This window comes from Panthera pardus, unplaced genomic scaffold, assembly GCF_024362965.1.
Source record: "Panthera pardus isolate Hobbes unplaced genomic scaffold, ASM2436296v1 HiC_scaffold_13, whole genome shotgun sequence".
In the NCBI taxonomy this organism is placed as follows: Eukaryota; Metazoa; Chordata; class Mammalia; order Carnivora; family Felidae; genus Panthera; species Panthera pardus.
In genome coordinates, this window is record NW_026526688.1 from 86,700,514 (window position 1) to 86,720,759 (window position 20,246).

Sequence of the window (20,246 nt, forward strand, 5' to 3'; positions counted from 1 at the left end):
CTACTGTTCTTCAAGAGAATTCCATGGGGTCACCTCACATAATCATTCAAGTAGAGAAAACTTTACCTTAAAACAGACTTTATTTCTGTGAACCCAAGTTACATTAAGATTAAATTCACTGTCCAATGATTAAAACATACACATAAACTGTCTACATTTCTCATTTCCATAAATTTATTTTTAATTGACTCTGGAACACATAAGAAAAACGTCAGACATCTGTCACTCACAATCAAAAAGATTAACAGAGAGTTGAGGGAAATAACTAAGTTTTCAGAAAAAGAAAAGAAAAAAGACATCTAATTTTATAATGTCTGTGTTATGAAGCATACAGGAATAAAAAATATTCGTTATGATTTACCAAACATTTAGGACTGAAATTTGTAACTTACAGAAAAATTAATTAGAAATAAAATGTAAAAATTAAAAGTATTACCCCAAGAAAAAGTCAACATTTATAGAAAAATAAAGATAAAGAAATAGAAGAAGGGGGGGAAACTGTGTACAAATCATTATAAATCATGTATAACTTTCAAGGAAAAGGAAGCAAACAAAATATATTTGGCAAGTAGCCAATTAACAAGGTCCTGCATAAGAAATTCTTTGTTGTCAAATATGTAGTCTGTTCATACAAGTTTTACCAAACATCTTAAAGTGCCTTAATTAATGAAACTCTGGGCTGCCATTAAGTCTTAGACAAACCATCATTTTATGTACTGTTAAAACACTTTCAATTAAATTATGGCACCTTATATGCAATCCGATTTCAGATTCATTAACATACAAGGGGAAACTGCATTTTAGAAACAATAAAATTTGGCATTCTGCTGTATTGAAACTCTATCATGACTGTAGTACTGAAAGTTACTTTACCAGTATGCATACTTTAGAAAGGTATATGAAACAACGTACTACCCATCTAACAAAAAAACATTTATTTTTAACAAGGACAAAGATATATTAGGTACTTTTATTTCTACTGCTTTCCACCTCCAAACAATTTTATTATAGTAAAAGTATGCAGGAGTAAAGAGAGCCGACTGTACAAATCTGGCCAATGAAAGCTTAGTTTTCCTTTGCATCTTCACAAGTTAAGCCATGCACTTTTCTCTTACCCTACAAACACCTCACTGTCCAATCTTCTATCCTCCCATAGGCAAAAGCTATGTAAATTTTCAGAATGTTCCAATATACAAATATGTCATAATACAAGACAGTTTTGAAAAATTAACATACAATGCTAAATAAAAAGATGCTGGCTCATGAGCAATGGACAAAATGGGCACTTTCTGAATAAGCTTATGTAAGAAATCAAATTTTTCCAACTCAAAAGTTCTAAAGCAAATTTTTTTCTAATAACATCTTAAATAAACTTATTTATTAAACTTACGCATATTTTTCCTCAGCCTTTTCTACAGCACTAATCTTCAAAACAGGAATAAACCAGAAATCAAGTAGACTGTGTTAATTTTTATGACATTAAATTCAAACTATAGTATTAAACATCTTACAAAAGTCAAGGATAAGGTCCATTCTCTCCAAAAACTAGTTAAGTCAGCTGAGTAATAGAACCCAAAAACATGAAGCCACACAAGTTAGCAAAGCCCTATTTACTTACACTTACAAACACAGGGTATTTATACTTACCTCCATGCTCTGCAAATTTGGGATTAGAGAGGATTTGTTTACAGAACTTCAACCCATTTCGATACTGTTTATGTTCATAACATCTCTGTCAAAACAAAAAAGAAAAATTTGAATTTAGCAAGAAGTGCAAACAATTTTAAACTCAATCCTAAAATTTTGATTGCTAAATACAACAGAATCATCAAATGTTACTTCCATATTCTCCTAAATCCCACTAAAATGCCAGTTAAAACAAAAACAAAAAAAAACCCTGAAGATTCAAATAAATAAAGTAAAACCAAGACAAAGAGACACCATATAGATTAGGAAAAATAAGAAATCATCAGCTCACAAAGGCACCTGGGAGGCTCAGCTGGCTAAGCATCCGACTCCTAATTTTGGTTCAGTCATGATTTCAGGGTTCATGGGATTGAGCCCCGTGTCAGCTCTGTGCTGGGTGTGAAGCCTGCTTAAGATTCTCTCTCTCCCTCTCTCTCTGTCCCTCCCCCCCAAAATAAATAAACATTTTTTAAAAATTTATTAAAAAACCATCAACTCACTCTAAAAAGTCCAAATGTTACAGAAAATGAAAACTGGAAAAAAAAAATAAAGGTATGGAAATTATATTTTAAAGCAATATTTTCATTTTACTGAAGGAAAGAAGTTTCTCAAGCCACAAGGGATGAATATATGCATGCAAAATATAAAGAAGAAAGAAAAGACCTATACCATTATAATAAGATCATCATAATAAAATTTCAAAGCCTTGAAAACAAAGAAAACGTCCTTAAAAACTTCCAGAGTGGGAAAAAAAGGCACATAAAAGGATCTGTAATTAGAATGGCACTGAGCTTTTACTCCAAAATAATAATGGAATACTGCTAAAAGCTAGAAAACATCTATACAGCCTTCAAAATTCAGAGTGAAATCCAGTTCCAGTCTAGAATTCTATGCCCAACCAAATTATCAATCAAGTTTATGAGTAAAATGACATTTAAAGGCTTCTCAGAAAACTAAAATTTTACCTCTACACACTCTTCCTTAGGAAGCCATTAAGAGGAATCAAAACAAACAAAAGACAACATGGTACTGGTAAATAAATCTAATGCAGGGGAAAAAGAAAATTAGAGAACGACCACTCCAAAATAAAATAGGAAGCCAAAGTCCACCATGGACTAGGCTTCCAGTAAGGGCAAAAATGGAACTTGTATACTTCATAATATGGAAATTATGATTTATTAGCACATGACAAAAATTCAGGCACATTTGGGGAAAATGAGCAATACATCCACAGAAAACCAGGCAACTGAATAAATCAGACAGGTTTAATTCTAGGAGAAATAAAGGCTTGTCTAAGAGAGAAAGTATGATCTTACTGTAATATTTGGCTTAACAGTAAATAATACATACGTAATTATAAAAACATATTCAGTACTAGTTTATCAAAATACTATGATACAACTATGATGGGGTAATGAGAAAAAGTGGACAAATGTGTGAATGATGAAGTTCTAAGTCCTTCTTTCTATAACCAGAAGTCAACAAATGTCTAAAGGTCATGTAACTATAAACAGTGGTGTATTATAAAGCAACAAGAAAGCAAATACCAGAGAAAATGGCTAGGAGGGTGCTTGATTCAGAAGTGGGAAGGCAGGGCGGGGGGGGGGGGACGGACATATTTTTTTCACCATAAATGTTTTAGTATTTTAGTGTTATTTGACTTTCAGGTGTATCAATACGTGGTTTCACTAATTATTTTTTAAACCACTGTATTGCTGCAGGAAAAAACTGCATGCAAAAGGTCAGGTAATATATGCCAGAATTCATGGTTATACATTTAAGCAAATTTTACTCACAACTTTTGAAACCATATTTACAAAATATGGGAGAAAGACTTAATGCAAATGATGACAAAATCACAGCAGAAAAAATGTGTAAAAACAATGAAAATGTAAAACTTTACATTTGGCATCAAAGATATCAATTACTCACTTTTCCAAAGATGAAATCCAGATGGCCAACCGACACATGAAAAAATGCTCAACATCACTCACCATCAGGGAAATATGAATCAAAACCACAATGAGATACCACCTCACACCTGTCAGAATGGCTAAAATTAACAACTCAGGTAACAACAGATGTTGGCGAGGATGCAGAGAAAGAGGATCTCCTTTGCATTGCTGGTGGGAATGCAAGCTGGTGTAGCCACTCTGGAAAACAGTATGGAGGTTCCTCAAAAAATTAAAAATAGAACTACCCTACAACCCAGGAGTTGCACTACTAGGTATTTATCCAAGGGATACAGGTATGCTGTTTCGAAGGGGCACATGCACCCCCATGTTTATAGCAGCACTATCCACAATAGCCAAAGTATGGCAAGAGCCCAAATGTCCACTGATGGATGAATGGATAAAGAAGATGTGGTGTATATATACACAATGGAGTATTACTCGGCAATCAAAAAGAATGAAATCTTGCCATTGGCAACTCGTGGATGGAACTAGAGGGTATTAATAGCTAAGCAAAATTAGTCAGAGAAAGACAATTATAGGACTTCATTCATATGAGGAATTTAAGATACAAGACAGATGAACATAAGGGAAAGGAAGCAAAAATAGTATAAAAACAGGGAGGGGGACAAAAACATAAGAGATTCTTAACTATGGAAAACAAACAAGAGTGCTGCTGGAGGGGTTGTGGGAGGGGGGATGGGCTAAATGGGTACGAAAATTACTCCTGAAATCACTGTTACACTGTATGCTAACTAACTTGGATATAAATTTTAAAAATTAATTAAGTAGGAGTACCTGGGTGGCTTAGTCAGTTAAGCGTCCGACTTCAGCTCGGGTCATGATCTTGCAGCTCGTGAGTTCAAGCCCCACGTCCAGCTCTGTGCTAACAAGCTCAGAGCCTTCAGCCTGCTTCTGATTCTGTGTCTTTCTCTCTCTCTGCCCCTCCTCCACTCACACTGTCTCTGTCTCTCAAAAAATGAATGTCAAAAAAAATTAAAAAAAAAACAATTAAGCTCGATTACAGAATTACTCTATAACTATGTATTCACCATCCCTGCTTTGTTGCTTCTCATCTCAAACCTAATCCATCCAAAACACAACTAAATTTTTCCCCCAGAATCAGTTCTGCATCAAGTCTTCATCATCTCAGTAGATGCTTTCCCCTCAACTCACCCAACCAGATATGAAGCAAAACAAAACAAAACCCTATTTTATCTTTGGTGCTTTCTTTTTCTCATACCTCCAACCTCCAGTAGGTACCATTAATTCCAATTTCTCTGCAATATCTTCCTAACTGTCTGCCCCTCCCCACAATCAACTATACACTCAGCAGACAGTGATCTGGGGGATAAGAAGGAGAGGAAAGCAGAAGTAGTAACTTAAGGCTATCTTTAACCATAAGTAGTCAAAGAAACATAACTAAGAAAATAAATTTAGCATTCCTATTTACCCTGCAGAAAGCCTAAAAGTAGTTTGGTTTTCTTACAATAATTACAGTTACAGTAAAAAGCTTTAAAGTAAGCTATGATATAAAGACTAGTTAAAAGGGACACTCCTGACTTGTCAACGTTTTCCAGGAACCACATACGTACAAAGAACAGTTTAAAGTGCATTGTTCTTAACCCTCAATTAGCTTTCTGAAAATTTATTTCTGTAAAAATACAGTAACTACTTTTGGCCATGATGGAATAAGTGAGGATGAACTTGCCCTTCTACTAAAAACAAGAAAAGTGGACAAAACATATGAAATAACTTGTCAGACACTGGACAACAGGCAGTGCAGCGTTGTGAACCACAAGAGGGGGGAGAAAACATGACAAACGTAGAAACGCCACTGCTTTATAGATCACAGTACATGGAGAAAGGATCTCAAGCAGAGCACAACAGTCCACACAGAGCTGAAGACAATGAATGAAATTCAATGAGGCCAAGCAGATAGTAAAGCAAACGCTGATGGAACTATTCAGAGAAACAGACTAAAAACGTGCATGGGATCCCTATGCATTGATTGCTGAAAATTATTAAGTGCTAAGTCTTGAATATGTAGAGTGAAACTTCATGAGGTAAATAATGACTAGGAAGTAGGAAGTTCAAGAATTTTCAGGGCTCACATGGTACTGAGAATTCCAAGTCACCAGAATGGAGTCTCCTTCAATGAACAAGCTGCACAATTCAGTAAACACTGCAAAAAATCTACTCAGCAGGAGACAAAAACTAGCCCTAGAGTAAGTGTTCTATAGACCCACCCAACAAAGCCCTAGACTTATATACAAGCACCTACACTGCCTGCTATTAACAAAGTCCTACACTCTGTAAAGACAATTAATTCCAATAAAACAATGTAAAATTCATAATACCCAACACCCAATAAAATATTATTAGATAAACTAAGAAGCAGGAAAACGTGACCTATAACCTGGAGAAATAAAAGAGAGAAATGATGAAATTATGAGGTAAAGATATCAAGACAATGATCACAAATAGGATCAAGAATTTTTAAAAAATGTAAACATTGAAAACAGAAACAGAACACATTAAAAAAAGAACCAAACAGCACTTCTAGAGGTGAAAAATACATACAATGAACACATCTCAGATTACATTAAAGTAATTATGACAATGCAGAAGAAAATAATCAGTGAAATAGAAGACACAGCAATAGAACTACCTAAACTGAAGAATAAGATTAAAAAAATAAATTAGTAGAGCCGCCATGCATCTGTTCCTAAAAATTGTTGAGTACTAAGTCTTAAGTATGTAGGGTGAAACTTCATGAGGACAATGACCCTTCTGTACAAAAGAAAAATAAACTGTGAAAACATCACAAATCTAAACGAAAAAAGTGTAACAATAAAACTTCTAAAAAAAAAAAAAATTTTATGTTCAGTTAGCAATCTCCCTTAACCCTCAAACAGGAAAGCTTAAATGTTTGAAGTAGCATTAAAAAAACAAAAACAACAACAACAAAAAAACGCAGGCCAAAGACATATGCAATGCACAGCAAAGATCTTACACCCAGAAAATATAAAGAACTGTAACTCAGTATCAGTAAGAGATAGCTCATTAAAAAATTGGGCAAGGGTCCTGAAGAAAATGCTCTCAAAAGAGGTTATCCTAACAGCCAATAAACACTTGAGATTCTTAATTACATCAAAAACATGTGCCATGCCTTTAAGTTAAATGTGATTAAAATGTTAGATGGTATTAACTGATGAATGTATGGAGCAACTGGAACTCTCATAGATTTCTGGTAAGAGAGAAAACTGATTAACTAATTGGTTCAACTGTTTGGCAGAAGGAGTTTTATGGTATAAAAATTATATCTCAATAAAACCAGATTTTAAAAAACACTGGCAATATCTAATCATACAATCACACAACAATTCCAATTTGAGATTCATACTTAACAGAAATAAAAACATGATACTCACCAAAAGAGAGGAAAAATGTGAACAGAACTTATTAGTAGCTGAGATTACAAAAATATATGTGAGAGCAACAAAAAATAATGACCTATCTGAAATAATGGCAAAAAAATAATAGTCTCTTTTAATTTACTTTGTATTAAAAACTGCTTTTACACCTAAGGTTTATATGTACCAAAGCCAACTTAATAAATATGGTACAAAAGGAGGCTAGGTCTTCTCTGCTAAAGTAAACAAATCATAAAGTGTCACCGTGTCATAATCCTAGCATTATATTCATAGGTAACTTTTACATACTAGTTACAATGTGAATGGAAAATTTTACATCAAGGAATTAGTCAAATAATGAAAAGAGCAGTCTTTGGAATCAAATAGTTCTGGTTTTAAACACTGACTTCAGGGATGCCTGCGTGGTTTGGTTGCTTAAGAGTCTGACTCTTGGGGTGCCTGGGTGGCTCAGTTGGTTAAGCGGCCGACTTCGGCTCAGGTCATGATCTCGCGGTCTGTGAGTTCGAGCCCCACGTCGGGCTCTGTGCTGACAGCTCAGAGCCTGGAGCCTGTTTCAGATTCTGTGTCTCCCTCTCTCTGACCCTCCCCCGTTCATGCTCTGTCTCTCTCTGTCTCAAAAATAAATAAACATTAAAAATTTAAAAAAAAAAAAAAAAAAAAAAAGAGTCTGACTCTTGATTTTGGCTCAGGTCATGGTCTCATAGTTTGTGAGTTCGAGTCTGAGTTGGGCTCTGAGCTGGCAGCAAGAACCCTGCTTGGGATTCTCTCTCTCTCCCCCTCTCTCTTCTCTCTGCTCCTGCCACTTGAGCATGTATACTCTGTCTCAAAATAAATAAACATTAAAAAAAATTAAAATATAATTAAAAAAATAAACACTGACTTCAGACAATAAAGCTACTTATTGCAATGAGTGCTTAAATCATGGAGATAACTTGTCAGAAAAAGACACATAAAACGAATAGTACTATAGCTAACATTTACTGAGCATTTGTGGTATGCCAGGCACTGTGCTAAATGCTTCACAGGGAAAACTCATTTAATCTTAACAATGGTATGAAGTAGGTATTCTTTTTAACCTCATTTTAGATGAGATATCTGAGATCCAGAGAGATTACATAATTTGACTAAGGTCACACGACTACTAAGTGATGGAAAAAAAGATTTAAACCCAGACAATCTGGATTCAGAGCCATTACACCTAGCCATTACAACTACTTTTCTAGGGGCACTTGAGTGGCTCAGTTGGTTAAGCATCTGACTTTGGCTTGGGTCATTATCTCACCATTCTTGAGTTCAAGGCCCATATTGGGATCCACACTGACAGTGTGGAGCCTGCTTGGGGCTCTCTCTCTCCCTCTCTCTGCCTTATCCTCTCTCTCAAAATAAATTTAAAAAAATAAAAATAAAAAAATATACATATATCTACCTTTCTACTACCCTTCAATAGTGTAGAACAGAAAAAAAAAATAAGAAAAAAGAGGGGCACCTGGGTGGCTCAATCGGTTAAGCTTTGGCCTTCTGCTCAGGTCATGGTCTTGTGGTTTGTGGGTTTGAACCCTGCAAACCCCACGTCAGGCTCTGTGCTGACAGTGGAGAGCCTGGACCCTGCTTCAGATTCTGTGTCTCCCTCTCTCTCTGCCCCTCCCCCTGCTTGCACTCTATCTCTCTCTCAAAAAATAAACATTAAAAACAATTTAAAGGGGCGTCTGGGTGGCTCAGTCGGTTGAGCGTCCGACTTCGGCTCAGGTCACGATCTCGCGGTCTGCGAGTTCGAGCCCCGCGTCGGGCTCTGGGCTGATGGCTCAGAGCCTGGAGCCTGCTTCCGATTCTGTGTTTCCCTCTCTCTCTGCCCCTGCCCCGTTCACGCTGTGTCTCTCTCTGTCTCAAAAATAAATAAACGTTAAAAAAAAAAAAAAAAAAAAAACAATTTAAAAAGAAAAGGTTTTTTTAAAAAGGAAACCACTAACACAAGTAATACAAAGCCATTATAGAGAGCAGTCAGAAGCAGAGGAAAAAAAAGAAAAAATTAAGCTACATTTCCCATTACGGAGGAAATTGCTAGAAACATTCTGATTTTTTTTAAATGATTATTCTGGCACCTGGGTGGCTCAGTTAAGCGTCCGACTTTGGCTCAGGTCATGATCTCACTGCTCATGGGTGAGCCTACTTCAGATTCTGTGTCTCCCTCTCTCTCTGCCCCCTCCCCCACTTGCTCTCTCTTTCTCTCAAAAATAAACAAAAATTAATAACATTTTATTTATTATTTTAATTTTTTTAACGTTTATTTTTTTTTGAGACAGAGAGCATGAACGGGAGAGGGTCAGAGAGACACAGAATCCGAAACAGGCTCCAGGCTCTGAACTGTCGGCACAGAGCCCAACGTGGGGCTCAAACTCACAAACCATGAGATCATGACCTGAGCCGAAGTCGGACACTCAACCGATGGAGCCACCGAGGCGCCCCAATAACATTTTAAATGATTATTTATTTTTGAGAAAGAGAGACAGAGAGTGCATGGGGGGAGAGGCAGAGAGGAGGGAGAGAGAGAATCCAAAGTAGGCTCCCCCACATGGGGCCTGATCTCATGAACTGTGAGCTGAAATCAAGAGTCAGCTGCTTAACTGACTGAGCCACCTAGGCGCCCCAAAATTCTGATTTTTTAGTGAGAAGTTTTAATCCAAAACTACAGAACATTCTACTATCCCACAGTATAAATGGGAAGTGTATAAACAATTCATAACAAGCATATAAAAATCATAGAAGTTTATATTCTTACTTGACATGTACAGTGTGACTTTTTTTTTAATTTTCTTAAAGTTTATTTATTTATTTCGAGACAGACAGAGACAGTATGACGGGAGGGGCATAGAGGAAGTGGGGAGAGAATCCCAAACAGGCTCTGTGCTGTGAGCACAGAGCCTGATAAGTGGCTCAAACCCACGAAACCATGAGATCATGACCTGAGCCAAAACCAAGAGTTGGACGCTTAACCGAATGAGCCACCCAGGGGCCCCCAATGTGACTTTACTTTGTATAGCTGAACTTAAAATACTCAGAATTAGAGTTTTTTTCCCCTTGGTCTTACTGGAAATACCTTACATTGTTTACAGCACCACATTTTTCAAAGGGATTTCACACTAACGTATAATTTTCATGATACTCCTGCAAACTAAGCATAAAAGGTTCAATCCTTATTTTACAAGTAAGATTAAGAAAACAAGCAATTTCGAGGTGCCTGGGTAGCTCAGTCAGTTAAGTGTTCGACTCCTGATCTGGGCTCAGGTCATGATCTCACGGTTCATGAGTTTGAGCCTTGCATCAGGCTCCGTGCTGACAGGTGGGAGCCTACTTGAGATTCTCTCTCCTCTCTCTGCCCCTCCCTCACTCATGGAAGGAAACACACGCACATGCATGCTCCCTCTCAAATTAAATCAACTTTAAAAAGAGAACAAGCAATTTACCTAGTTAGTGGCAAAATTTAGACTACATCCTAGACCCTCTAAAGCTCTGAGAGCTCTTTCCATCATATACAGTAACTTTATTAAATTTTAGATCTTTTTAATAAGTTCATTTATTTGAGAGAGACAGAGAGTGCATGCACATGCACAAGGAGGGGAGGGACAGAGAAAGGGAGAGAAAGAGAATCCCAAGCAGGCTCTACACTGTCAGTGCAGGCAGGGCTCGGCTTGAACTCACAAACTGTGTGAGACAATAACCTGAGCTGAAATCAAGGGACACTCAACTGACTGTGCCAACCAGGCACCCCAAATCTTTTAACAGATCTTCTAATCAACAAATTCAAACGTTATGTCACCTTTTGTTTCTTTGCTTACTTATTCTTATAGTCAAATGGGCAATAAAAATGCCAAAAATAGGTAAGAAAAATGAATGCAACACAGAATAATTAACTAATTAGAGAATTCCCCCAAATAATGGAGTTTACCAATGAAAATTAAAAACCAAACTCCACGGGTGCCTGAGTGGTTCAGTAGGTTTAGCGTCCAACTTCAGTTCAGGTCATGACCTCGTGGTCTGTGAGTTCAAGCCCCAAGTCAGGTTCTGTGCTAACAGCTCAGACCCTGGAGCCTGCTTCTGATTCTGTGTCTCCCTCTCTCTGCCCCTCCGTCCCCAAATAAACAAACATCAGAAAGAAAAAAAAAAAAAAAACAGTAACGAAACTCCACTTTCTTTACATGTGATAATACTATACTACCTAGTTTTTTTATTTTATCACATTTCAGGCCAGTAATTAAGTTTCAACTAATTCTCGATTAATGAAATTTGGCAGTCTTCCATCTTAAAATTATACTCAATGTCATTAAATCAATTTTCTCCTGTCAATGTGACCTGTAAAAATAATTAGAATGGCATACTCTTCCAAAAAACTAAGAATTCATTTCTTCCCACTCAAGAATCAGTGTGTGTTTAAGGAAATGGATCCCAAACTCTTTTTTTCCTAACAGCCCTACTTCTCCAACAGATCACTCATTACAAATGAGAACAGTATTCCTAGTCTAAGGGAAAAAGTAACAACAAATATTCAATTTAGTTTATACCATAAATTTTCTGCTCTTGCCCAAAGATAAACTGTAGTGACAAACAGTTTTAATAAGAAAAATAGGAAATAGTGTATATTTCAGTGAACAATTTCCCTCCAAACATGTAAGGCCAAATACATATATAACTCAGCTTTAACACACATTTTTGTCTAATTAAGATGGGGGCACCTGGGTGGCTCAGTCAGTTAAACGTCCGATTTCGGTTCAGGTCATGATCTTACGGTTCCTGAGTTTGAGCCCCACATTGGGCTCTCTGCTGTCAGCACACAGAGCCTGCTTCAGATCCTCTGTTCCCACCCCTCTCTCTTCCTCCCCCACTTGTTTTCTCTCTCTGTCTCAAAAATAAATTAACATTTAAAAAAATTCAGGGGCGCCTGGGTGGCTCAGATGGATAAGCATCCAACTTCGGCTCAAGTCATGATCTCGCGGTTTGTGGGTTCGAGCCCCCACGCAGAGCTCTGGGCTGACAGCTCAGAGCCTGAAGCCTGCTTCGGATTCTGTGTCTCCCTCTTTCTCTGCCCTTACCCCGCTAGTGTTCTGTCTCTGTCTCTCAAAATTGAATAAAAATGTAAAAAAAAAAAAAAAAAAAAAAAAAAAAAAAAAATATATATATATATATATATATATATATATATATGAAAGATGATACTTCTGCCAAGCATAAAGCTAATAAGTAAATATGAAGTAACTATTTTCAGCTGTTGGATGAGAGCCAACACAGGACTAAGATCTCAGAAGGGAAACAAGGTAAACCCCCAAAAAATCCTCTTCTCTGCCTAGAGGCATTTTCCAGACTGTAGAATAGGGAAGGGGAAGCCAAACAGAACATGGCAGTCTCACTGATTTAAGGACAAATTTGAGTTAGAAACTGCTCAAACAGCTGGAATTTATGGGGTTGAGTCCCAGAGAGAACTGTACAAAGATGAAGCTTCAGAAATCTGCACAAATATCTTTAGTCAAATATTAAGCCCAATGAGTGGGCTCATTGCAAGATTCTACTGAAGTTAAGCAAAAGACAACTATCAAGTATCATGAGCTGAACAACTACTGGTACTCATACATGGGTGGGAGTAGGTATTAGAGCTCCTAACATCAATTTAGAAACTTTATTAAATACTCAAAGATTCAGTAGAGACCCAGAAAGACCACACCTTAGGAATAGGCTAATCTAGACCCACTTTTATCAAAGCCTCAAAACAAGCCCTGGAGAAAAGCTGATGCACAAGCAAATTAATGGTCTATCTAAACAAAACTCTTCAAAAGGACAATAGGATCCAGACATTTAATATCCTAGTGTCTATAATTTCCAGTATTATGAGAAACAAAAAGTATTAGAAATGTAAAGCTGAAAATTATGATCCACGACCTATAGGAAATAAAAAATCAACAACTACTCAAAAATAATGACGATGGAAGTAGCAAACACGTTAAAACACTATTAGCTATTAGCTATTAGGTAATATTAAGGGATTGAAAGGAAAACATGGACACAATCAAAAAACAAAAACTGGAAAATGGAAACTTAAAGGAAGGCACATGGCTGGCTCAGCTAGTATACATACGACTTTTTAAAAAAAATTTGTTAATGTTTATTTATTTATGAGAGAATGTGCATCTGAGCAGGCGGAGGGGCAGAGAGAGAGGGAGAGAGAGAGAATCCCAAGCAGGCTCTGCACTGTCAGCACAGAGCCTTACACTTAACCAACTGAACCACCCAGGCACCCCAAGCATGCAACTCATGATCTCAGGGTTGTGAGTTCAAGCCCCATGGTGGGGGAAGAATTTACTTAAAAAAAAAAAAAATGGGGTGTATGGGTGGCTCAGTTTGGTAAGCATTCAACTCTTGATTTCAGCTCAGGTCATGCTGTCAGGATTCATGAAAACAAGCCCCAACCTGGGCTCTGCACTCAGTGTGGAGCCTGCTTGGGATTCTCTTTCCCTCTCTCTCTTCTCCTTCCTTCCCCTGCTCTTACTCATTCGAAATAAATTAACTTTTTAAAAAATTAAATAAAAAAGAAAGAAAGAAAAGAGAGGCATCTGGCTAGCACAGCTGGCAGAGCATGCGACTCTTGCTCTTGGGGTTGTGGGTTCAAGCCCTATGTTGGATATGGAGATTACGAAGATAAAAAAGCTAAAAATACACATATATTAAAAAAGAAAAGAAAAATGGACACTTAAAAAATATGGACATTGTATGGGCACTTGGGTGTCTCAGTTGGTTAAGCATCTAACTCGTGATTTCAGCTCGGGTCATGAGAGCTCAGGTTCATGAGAACGAGCCTTGTCTTGGGCTCTGTGCTGGGCATGCAGCCTGCTCAAGATTCTCTTCCCTCTGCCTCACCTGCACAGGCACGAGTGCTCTCTCTCTTAAAAGGGGGAGGGGAGCACTGTTGAATAAAAATACCAAAAAATTAAAAGGTAATCATATGAGCTTAAAATATTAGACAATACAGTGAATTTCAAAGTCAGTGCAGTGAACATAAAACCACTGAGAGAACTTAAAGTGACTGCAATGAACCTGAACATCTGTAACACAAATGGTCCAAAATGGAAAATGATGGGGTGGGGAGAACAGGGAGAGAAAAAAGAGAAACTCAATGACCTGAAGTCTAATAGTCTAACACATACATGTAACAGGAGTTTCAAAAGGGGATAAAAAGAGTAAAGGAGGGAAAATATAAAAAACTACAAATTAGATGAAAACTCTAAATCCACAGATCCAAGAATCTCAACAAACCCAAGTAAGATAAACTGAAAAAAAGATGGGAGGAGGGGAACAGAGAGGCATATCACCGTCCAACTGCTGAGAAGTAACAACCAAAGAGAAAGTTATACAACTAGTTAGAAAAAAGCCTGCATTATAAAAGAAGGTCTCCAATTATCTCAGCTTCTACCTTAAGAAATTAGAAAAATAAGAGCAAATTAAACTCAAAGTAAACAAAAAGGAAGTAAAAAAGGTTAAGAGAAGAATCAATGAAACAGAAAAAACAAAAAATAGACAAAATAAGTGAGACCAAAAGCTAGTTCTTTGAGATCAATAAAGTTGATAAAGCTCTAGCCAATCAAAGGCATAATCACAAAAGTGCATAGTACAATGAAACAACTAGAACCCCAGCTTTCTAGCCAGGTGAAAAGGGGAGGCTCAGGGAAATAAAATATCAAGAATATCACAGAGGAGGAACTGGGAGAAGGCAACTCCATAAAGTTAGTTATGAACTCCATGGTTCATAACCCCTAAACTGCACATGCATGGGTCTGATCCTATTCACAATACCAAAGACTGAGAACTGAATTAATAGATACACTGTCCAGGACCCAGACTAGTTACGGGGTGAAACATCAGCAAGACAGATCCAAAAATGACTACAAAGATTTTAAAATCTGAACTCATATTAGAACCCCAGCTGAAACAGTTGGAACTTGCAGCCTGAACCTAACCAGATTTGCTAAAATAAAATTAACATTCTCCATAGGATTTCAGCAAGACCCAGAGCCTGACAAGCTGATATTCAAAACGTTCAGGATAAAATCCAAACTTATGTGGCATGTGAAGAAACAGGAAAAATCTCAACTTGCAAGGATAAAGACAATCTGCAGATACCAATGTAGAAAGGAGACATTTAAGATTTTAAATTAGCTACTATAAAAAAAATACCAGAGGTAGGGCACCTGGGTGGCTCAGTAGGTTGAATGACCGACCGACTTGATTTCAGCTCAGGTTTATCCCAGGGTCATGGGATCAAGCCCAGCACTGAGCTCCATGCTCAGCATGGAGCCTGCTAAGACTGTCTCTCTAAAAATAATAAAGAATAATAAATAAGTATACCAGAGGAAGCAATTACTGAACACCGTACAACACATGTTTTGGTAGGAGGAAAAAAACTCATCATGGGAGCTCAATAACAGAATGGAGACAACAGGAAAGATTCAGTGTACTGGTAAACCAATCAATAAAATTTATCCCATCTCAAGAACAGAGAGAAGAAATTTTAAAAAAAATGAACACAGCCTTAGGCAACTGTGCCAGAGGAATCCCAGAAGTGGATCCTCTCTGGCCCAGCACAGCTGATCAGCACCATGACTGAGGTGAGGCACTATGGTACCATGAGATCATAGAAATGAAACCGACAATGTTAAGAAACAGAACTTTTGTTGTAATACTGAAAATTATTCCATTGCTCTGCCTAGAAAAGTGATCTCTAACTTCACTGATAAGAATATGAAGGAGGTTAAGAAATCTCTAAAAGAGCTGGCTGTTTATATAACTATGTAAGGTTATCTACTGCAGAAAGAAACTTCATCTTTTTCCAAATCCTTGTTACAGAAAAAAACAGTTCCTTAGAAGTGGGAACTACAACAGAGCAAATTAAGAAACTAGGCAAATACTGTACATACAATTTAGATTTGGCATTAAGATTACATGATGTTCTTTGGTTCTCTCTCTCTCTCTCTCTCTCTATATATATATCCTTCTATTACTTTCCTTCAGCTAATCCAAAAAACCTTTCATTCTTTGAAATTGATTAAAAAGAATGAATCCTCAAATTAAGCTAAATGATAAAAGCCAAATCTGGCTTTAAAAGTCAACCATGTTGAAATGATGCCTGGTATTTTTTCAGAATAATCCAGGGGATGGGGGTCACAGATGAAAAAGAATGAACCAAAAGTTGGTAACTGTCAAAATTAGGACATAGGTTCATAATATTTTATTTTCGTATGTGTGAAATTTTTCACAATTAAAAAGTTAAAAAGAAAATGAGTCTTATGTATGCCAAAATCAAATCAAGAAGCATTTATTGACCAGCACTTAGTACCAGTGTACTGGAGCTACTTTAGAAGTTCGACTTCCGTCGAGCAGAAAGGTATAAAGAGCACATAAAGCCTTAAGAGTCAGAGGTTAAAGTTGTAGCCATTTAACATTTCAGTTAATCAATACTAAATAAAAATTAAAAATCTTCAGTAAAGCTCCTCAGTCACAATATCAACACCTCAAGTGTTCAACAGCCACACGTGAATAATGGAACATCCTGGAAACTCAGATACAGAACATTTCCATCATCACCAAAAATTCTATTGGACAACACTGGTTTAGAGTTCAAATCTTAGCAACCACTTAATAAACAGCTTTGTATCACTGGCCTAACTATAGCCTCAACGAAATCATCAACCATCCTGCAGGGTGCAGGTGAGAGTTAAACACAAACATATGGGGCAACTGTGTGGCTCAGTCAGTTAAGCCTCCGACTGCAGTTCAGGTCATGATCTCGTAGTCCATGGGCTCAAGCCCCACTTGGGGCTCTGTACTGACAGCTCAGAACCTGGAGCCTGCTTCAGATTCTATGTCTCCCTCGCTCTCTGCCCCTCCCCCACTCACACTCTGTCTCTCTCTCAAAAATAAACATTAAAAAAAATTTTAATGCAAATATATATAAAGAACCTGAGTAAGCATTCAATAAAAATATTTAAAAAGGGGCACCTAGCTGGCTCAGTCAGTGGAGCATGTGACCCTTGATCTTAGGGTTGTGGGTTCAAGCCCCATGGTGGGGGTAGAATTGACTTAAAAAAAAAATTGGGGCTGGGGGCACCTGGGTGGCTCAGTAAGTTAAGCATCTGACTTGATTTCAGCTCAGGTCATGATCTCATGGTTCCTGGGATCAAGCCCCTGCATCTGCTGTCAGCGCAGAGCCTGCCTGTGATCCTCTCTCCCTCTCTCTCTCTGCCCCTCCTCCACTTGCTCTCATTCTCTCTCAAAACAAATAAACTTAAAAAACAGATTTTCTTTTAAAGTTAAATAAAGCACTATGATATCAGTTACAGCTTACAATATTTAGACCCAACCCAGCTTCACTGAATGCAGAGAAATATGAAAGCAGAAACTGAATTAAACTATTTAATCAAGGGGATCAAAAGGTCTTTCTGAGATGATGCAAATGTTCTACATCTTGAAAGGGGCTTGGGTTTCAAGGGTACATGCATTTGTCAAAACGAGCAGAAAAGTACCCTCAAGACACCTAAAAGAACAGTACAATCAAGACCTGGGCATTTTACTGCAAATTATATTTTAATTAAAAAAAAATTTTTTTAGGGGTGCCTGGGTGGCTCAGTCGGTTAAGAGTCTGACTTCAGCTTAGGTCATGATCTCCTGGTTCGTGAGTTCGAGCCCCACATTGGGCTCTATGCTGACAGCTCAGAGCCTGGAACCTGCTTCAGATTCTAGGTCTCCCTCTCTCTCTCTGCCCCTCCCCTGCTCACCATCTGTCTGTCTGTCTGTCTGTCTCTCTCTCTCTCAAAAATAAACATTAAAAAATTTAAAAAGAAAATATTTTTTTAAAAATTTTTAAAGGAAACACAGAATCTCTACTTTTATCCTCCATTTCCTAAAATTATTTTAGTTGGAACTTCAATTTGTAGACAATATGTCGTCCTTTATATATCATATAATTTCTGGACAACTACAACAACCATGAAAACAAATTCTAAGGATAACCTTTCTCCTCCTAGTTTTATACTGTTTTTTAAAAAATGTTTCTCTTACTTATACAAAAAACAAAAACAAGACCCACTGAGATAAGACTCAACAAGTCAAGGCTATTTTATAGTCTCTTAGTTGGAAGAGACCTTAAACATCATCTGGTGTGAATGGTCACACAGCTCATGTCTACTGCCAGCTCACTCTTTATTAAAATGTTTTTAGATATACCAAGGCAAACACTAGCTCCTTCTAACTTCTGTTTATTCATTTTAGGTCTGTAAGAATTCAGTTTTCCCTTTCAAGCTAAACATCTTTGTTCTTTTAGCTGTTCCTTACCTGAAAGTTTTAAGTACTTTAACAATCAGGGCCACTCTGTGAGGTTGATAAAATACCATTTCCATACTTACATATTTTTTCAAAACCAGCAAAATTTCAAAAACAAAAATTGGATAATTTAAATGAGGTTGCTAAATTTTATTTTTTCTCAGTAAACCATTTTTAAAAATCTGTCTCTAATATTTCACCAAACAAAAGGTATTTCAGTATTTTAAAAGTAACAAGTACATAGTCTCAAAATAAAACAAAGAAAGGTCTGTGGGAATTTTATACCAATATTCTTATGGCATATCAACCTGAGGGAGTCACTGGTCTGTATCTTTTGGACCCATTTTTAAATTAGATATGGTCTTACTAGCAGAATTCAATGTGACCATCACCATCTGCTTTCTGGACACTACACCACTGTTAATGCACTGTAAAATGTGTTTTTATCTTTTTTTTTTTTTTTAACATTAAATGATGTCACTTGAGGAAAAAAAAAGTTGAAGGAAGACTAAGGATTCCTGCTTAATATGAGGACCTCTGATAAAGAAATGCTATAAGCTATGAACTCTAATGCTAAGGATAGAAAAAAATTTAATAAAACTTAAGATATACATACACATATATATACGATTGATAATCAGTTATATAACAGAACCTTGTAATTACTTCAATGATAAATACTCCCAGAAGAGTTTGAAAAAACAGTGGAGTGGCTATGAGAACACGGAAACAAATATAACCAATTACTCAATTATAAAACACAAGTTGCAAATTTTTTTAAAGCACCATTATCAAGCATAGCACGTAAAACCAAAAATTAACTCTTTATAGAATGTCTGCTCCCTAATTTCTAAACATTCCAAAAATCCTCATAAAAACCATACAGGCGAACAAACAGCAAACAAAATCACCCAAAGCCAGCACTATAAGATGAAACAACTAAAAAATTCCAATTTACATATAAGTGCATAAACATCCGATACAAGAAGTTCCAATGGGAACTGTCCAAAAGATTAATACCACAGGGTCTAAGTGGTGACTGAATATCTCTATTAACTAGGATTCACCCTCAGAAGGTGGCCCCATCCTGAAGGGAAGTATTTAGAGACATGACAGATGAAGAGCAATGACTACTGGGAGTCAAAAGAAGAGACTTAAGAGAGTCTGTTAAGACCATCTCTTTGACTATGGTGTTGGGAAAAATGGAGAGCAACATGCAAAAGCTTCTGCACAGCAAAGGAAACTCAACAAAACTAAAAGGCAAACTACTGAGTGGGAGAAGATATTTGGAAATGACATAATCCAATAAAGGGTTAGTATTTATCTAAAGAACTTACAAAATATATAAAGAACTTACAAAACTCAACACCCAAAACACAAATAATCCGATTAAAAAATGGGCAGAAGACATGAACAGACATTTTTCCAAAGAAGATATACATATGGCCACCAGACACATAAAAAGATGCTCATCATCACTTACCATCAGGGAAATGCAAATCAAAACTACAATGAGGTATCACCTTACAACAGTCAGATCAGCTAAAACCAACAACACAACACAAGAAACAACAGGTGTTGGCAAGGATGTGGAGAAAGGGAAACCCTTTTGCACTTACGGTAGGAATGCAAACTGATACAGCCACTGTGGAACACAATCTGGAGCTTCCTCAAAAAGTTAAAAATAGGGGTGGCCTGGCTAGCTCAGTTGGTAAAGCATGCGACTCTTGATCTCAGGGTTGTGGGGTCGAGCCCTACACTGGGTATAAAATTATTTAAAAATAAAATCTTAAAAAAAAAAAAGTTACAAATAGAA

The 20,246-nt window shown here is 37.0% G+C and overlaps 1 protein-coding gene across 3 annotated transcripts in view; it reads right to left on the minus strand.

Annotated features, from left to right (window-relative positions):
- Positions 1-20,246, minus strand: part of NAA15 (N-alpha-acetyltransferase 15, NatA auxiliary subunit) — an 84,647-nt gene that overhangs the window by 47,838 nt on the left and 16,563 nt on the right. For all 3 annotated transcript variants that reach the window (XM_019419891.2, XM_019419885.2, XM_053901249.1), the window contains exon 2: positions 1,648-1,732. In XM_019419891.2, coding sequence (XP_019275436.1) covers positions 1,648-1,732 — 85 coding nt within the window. The remainder of the gene's footprint in view (positions 1-1,647; positions 1,733-20,246) is intronic.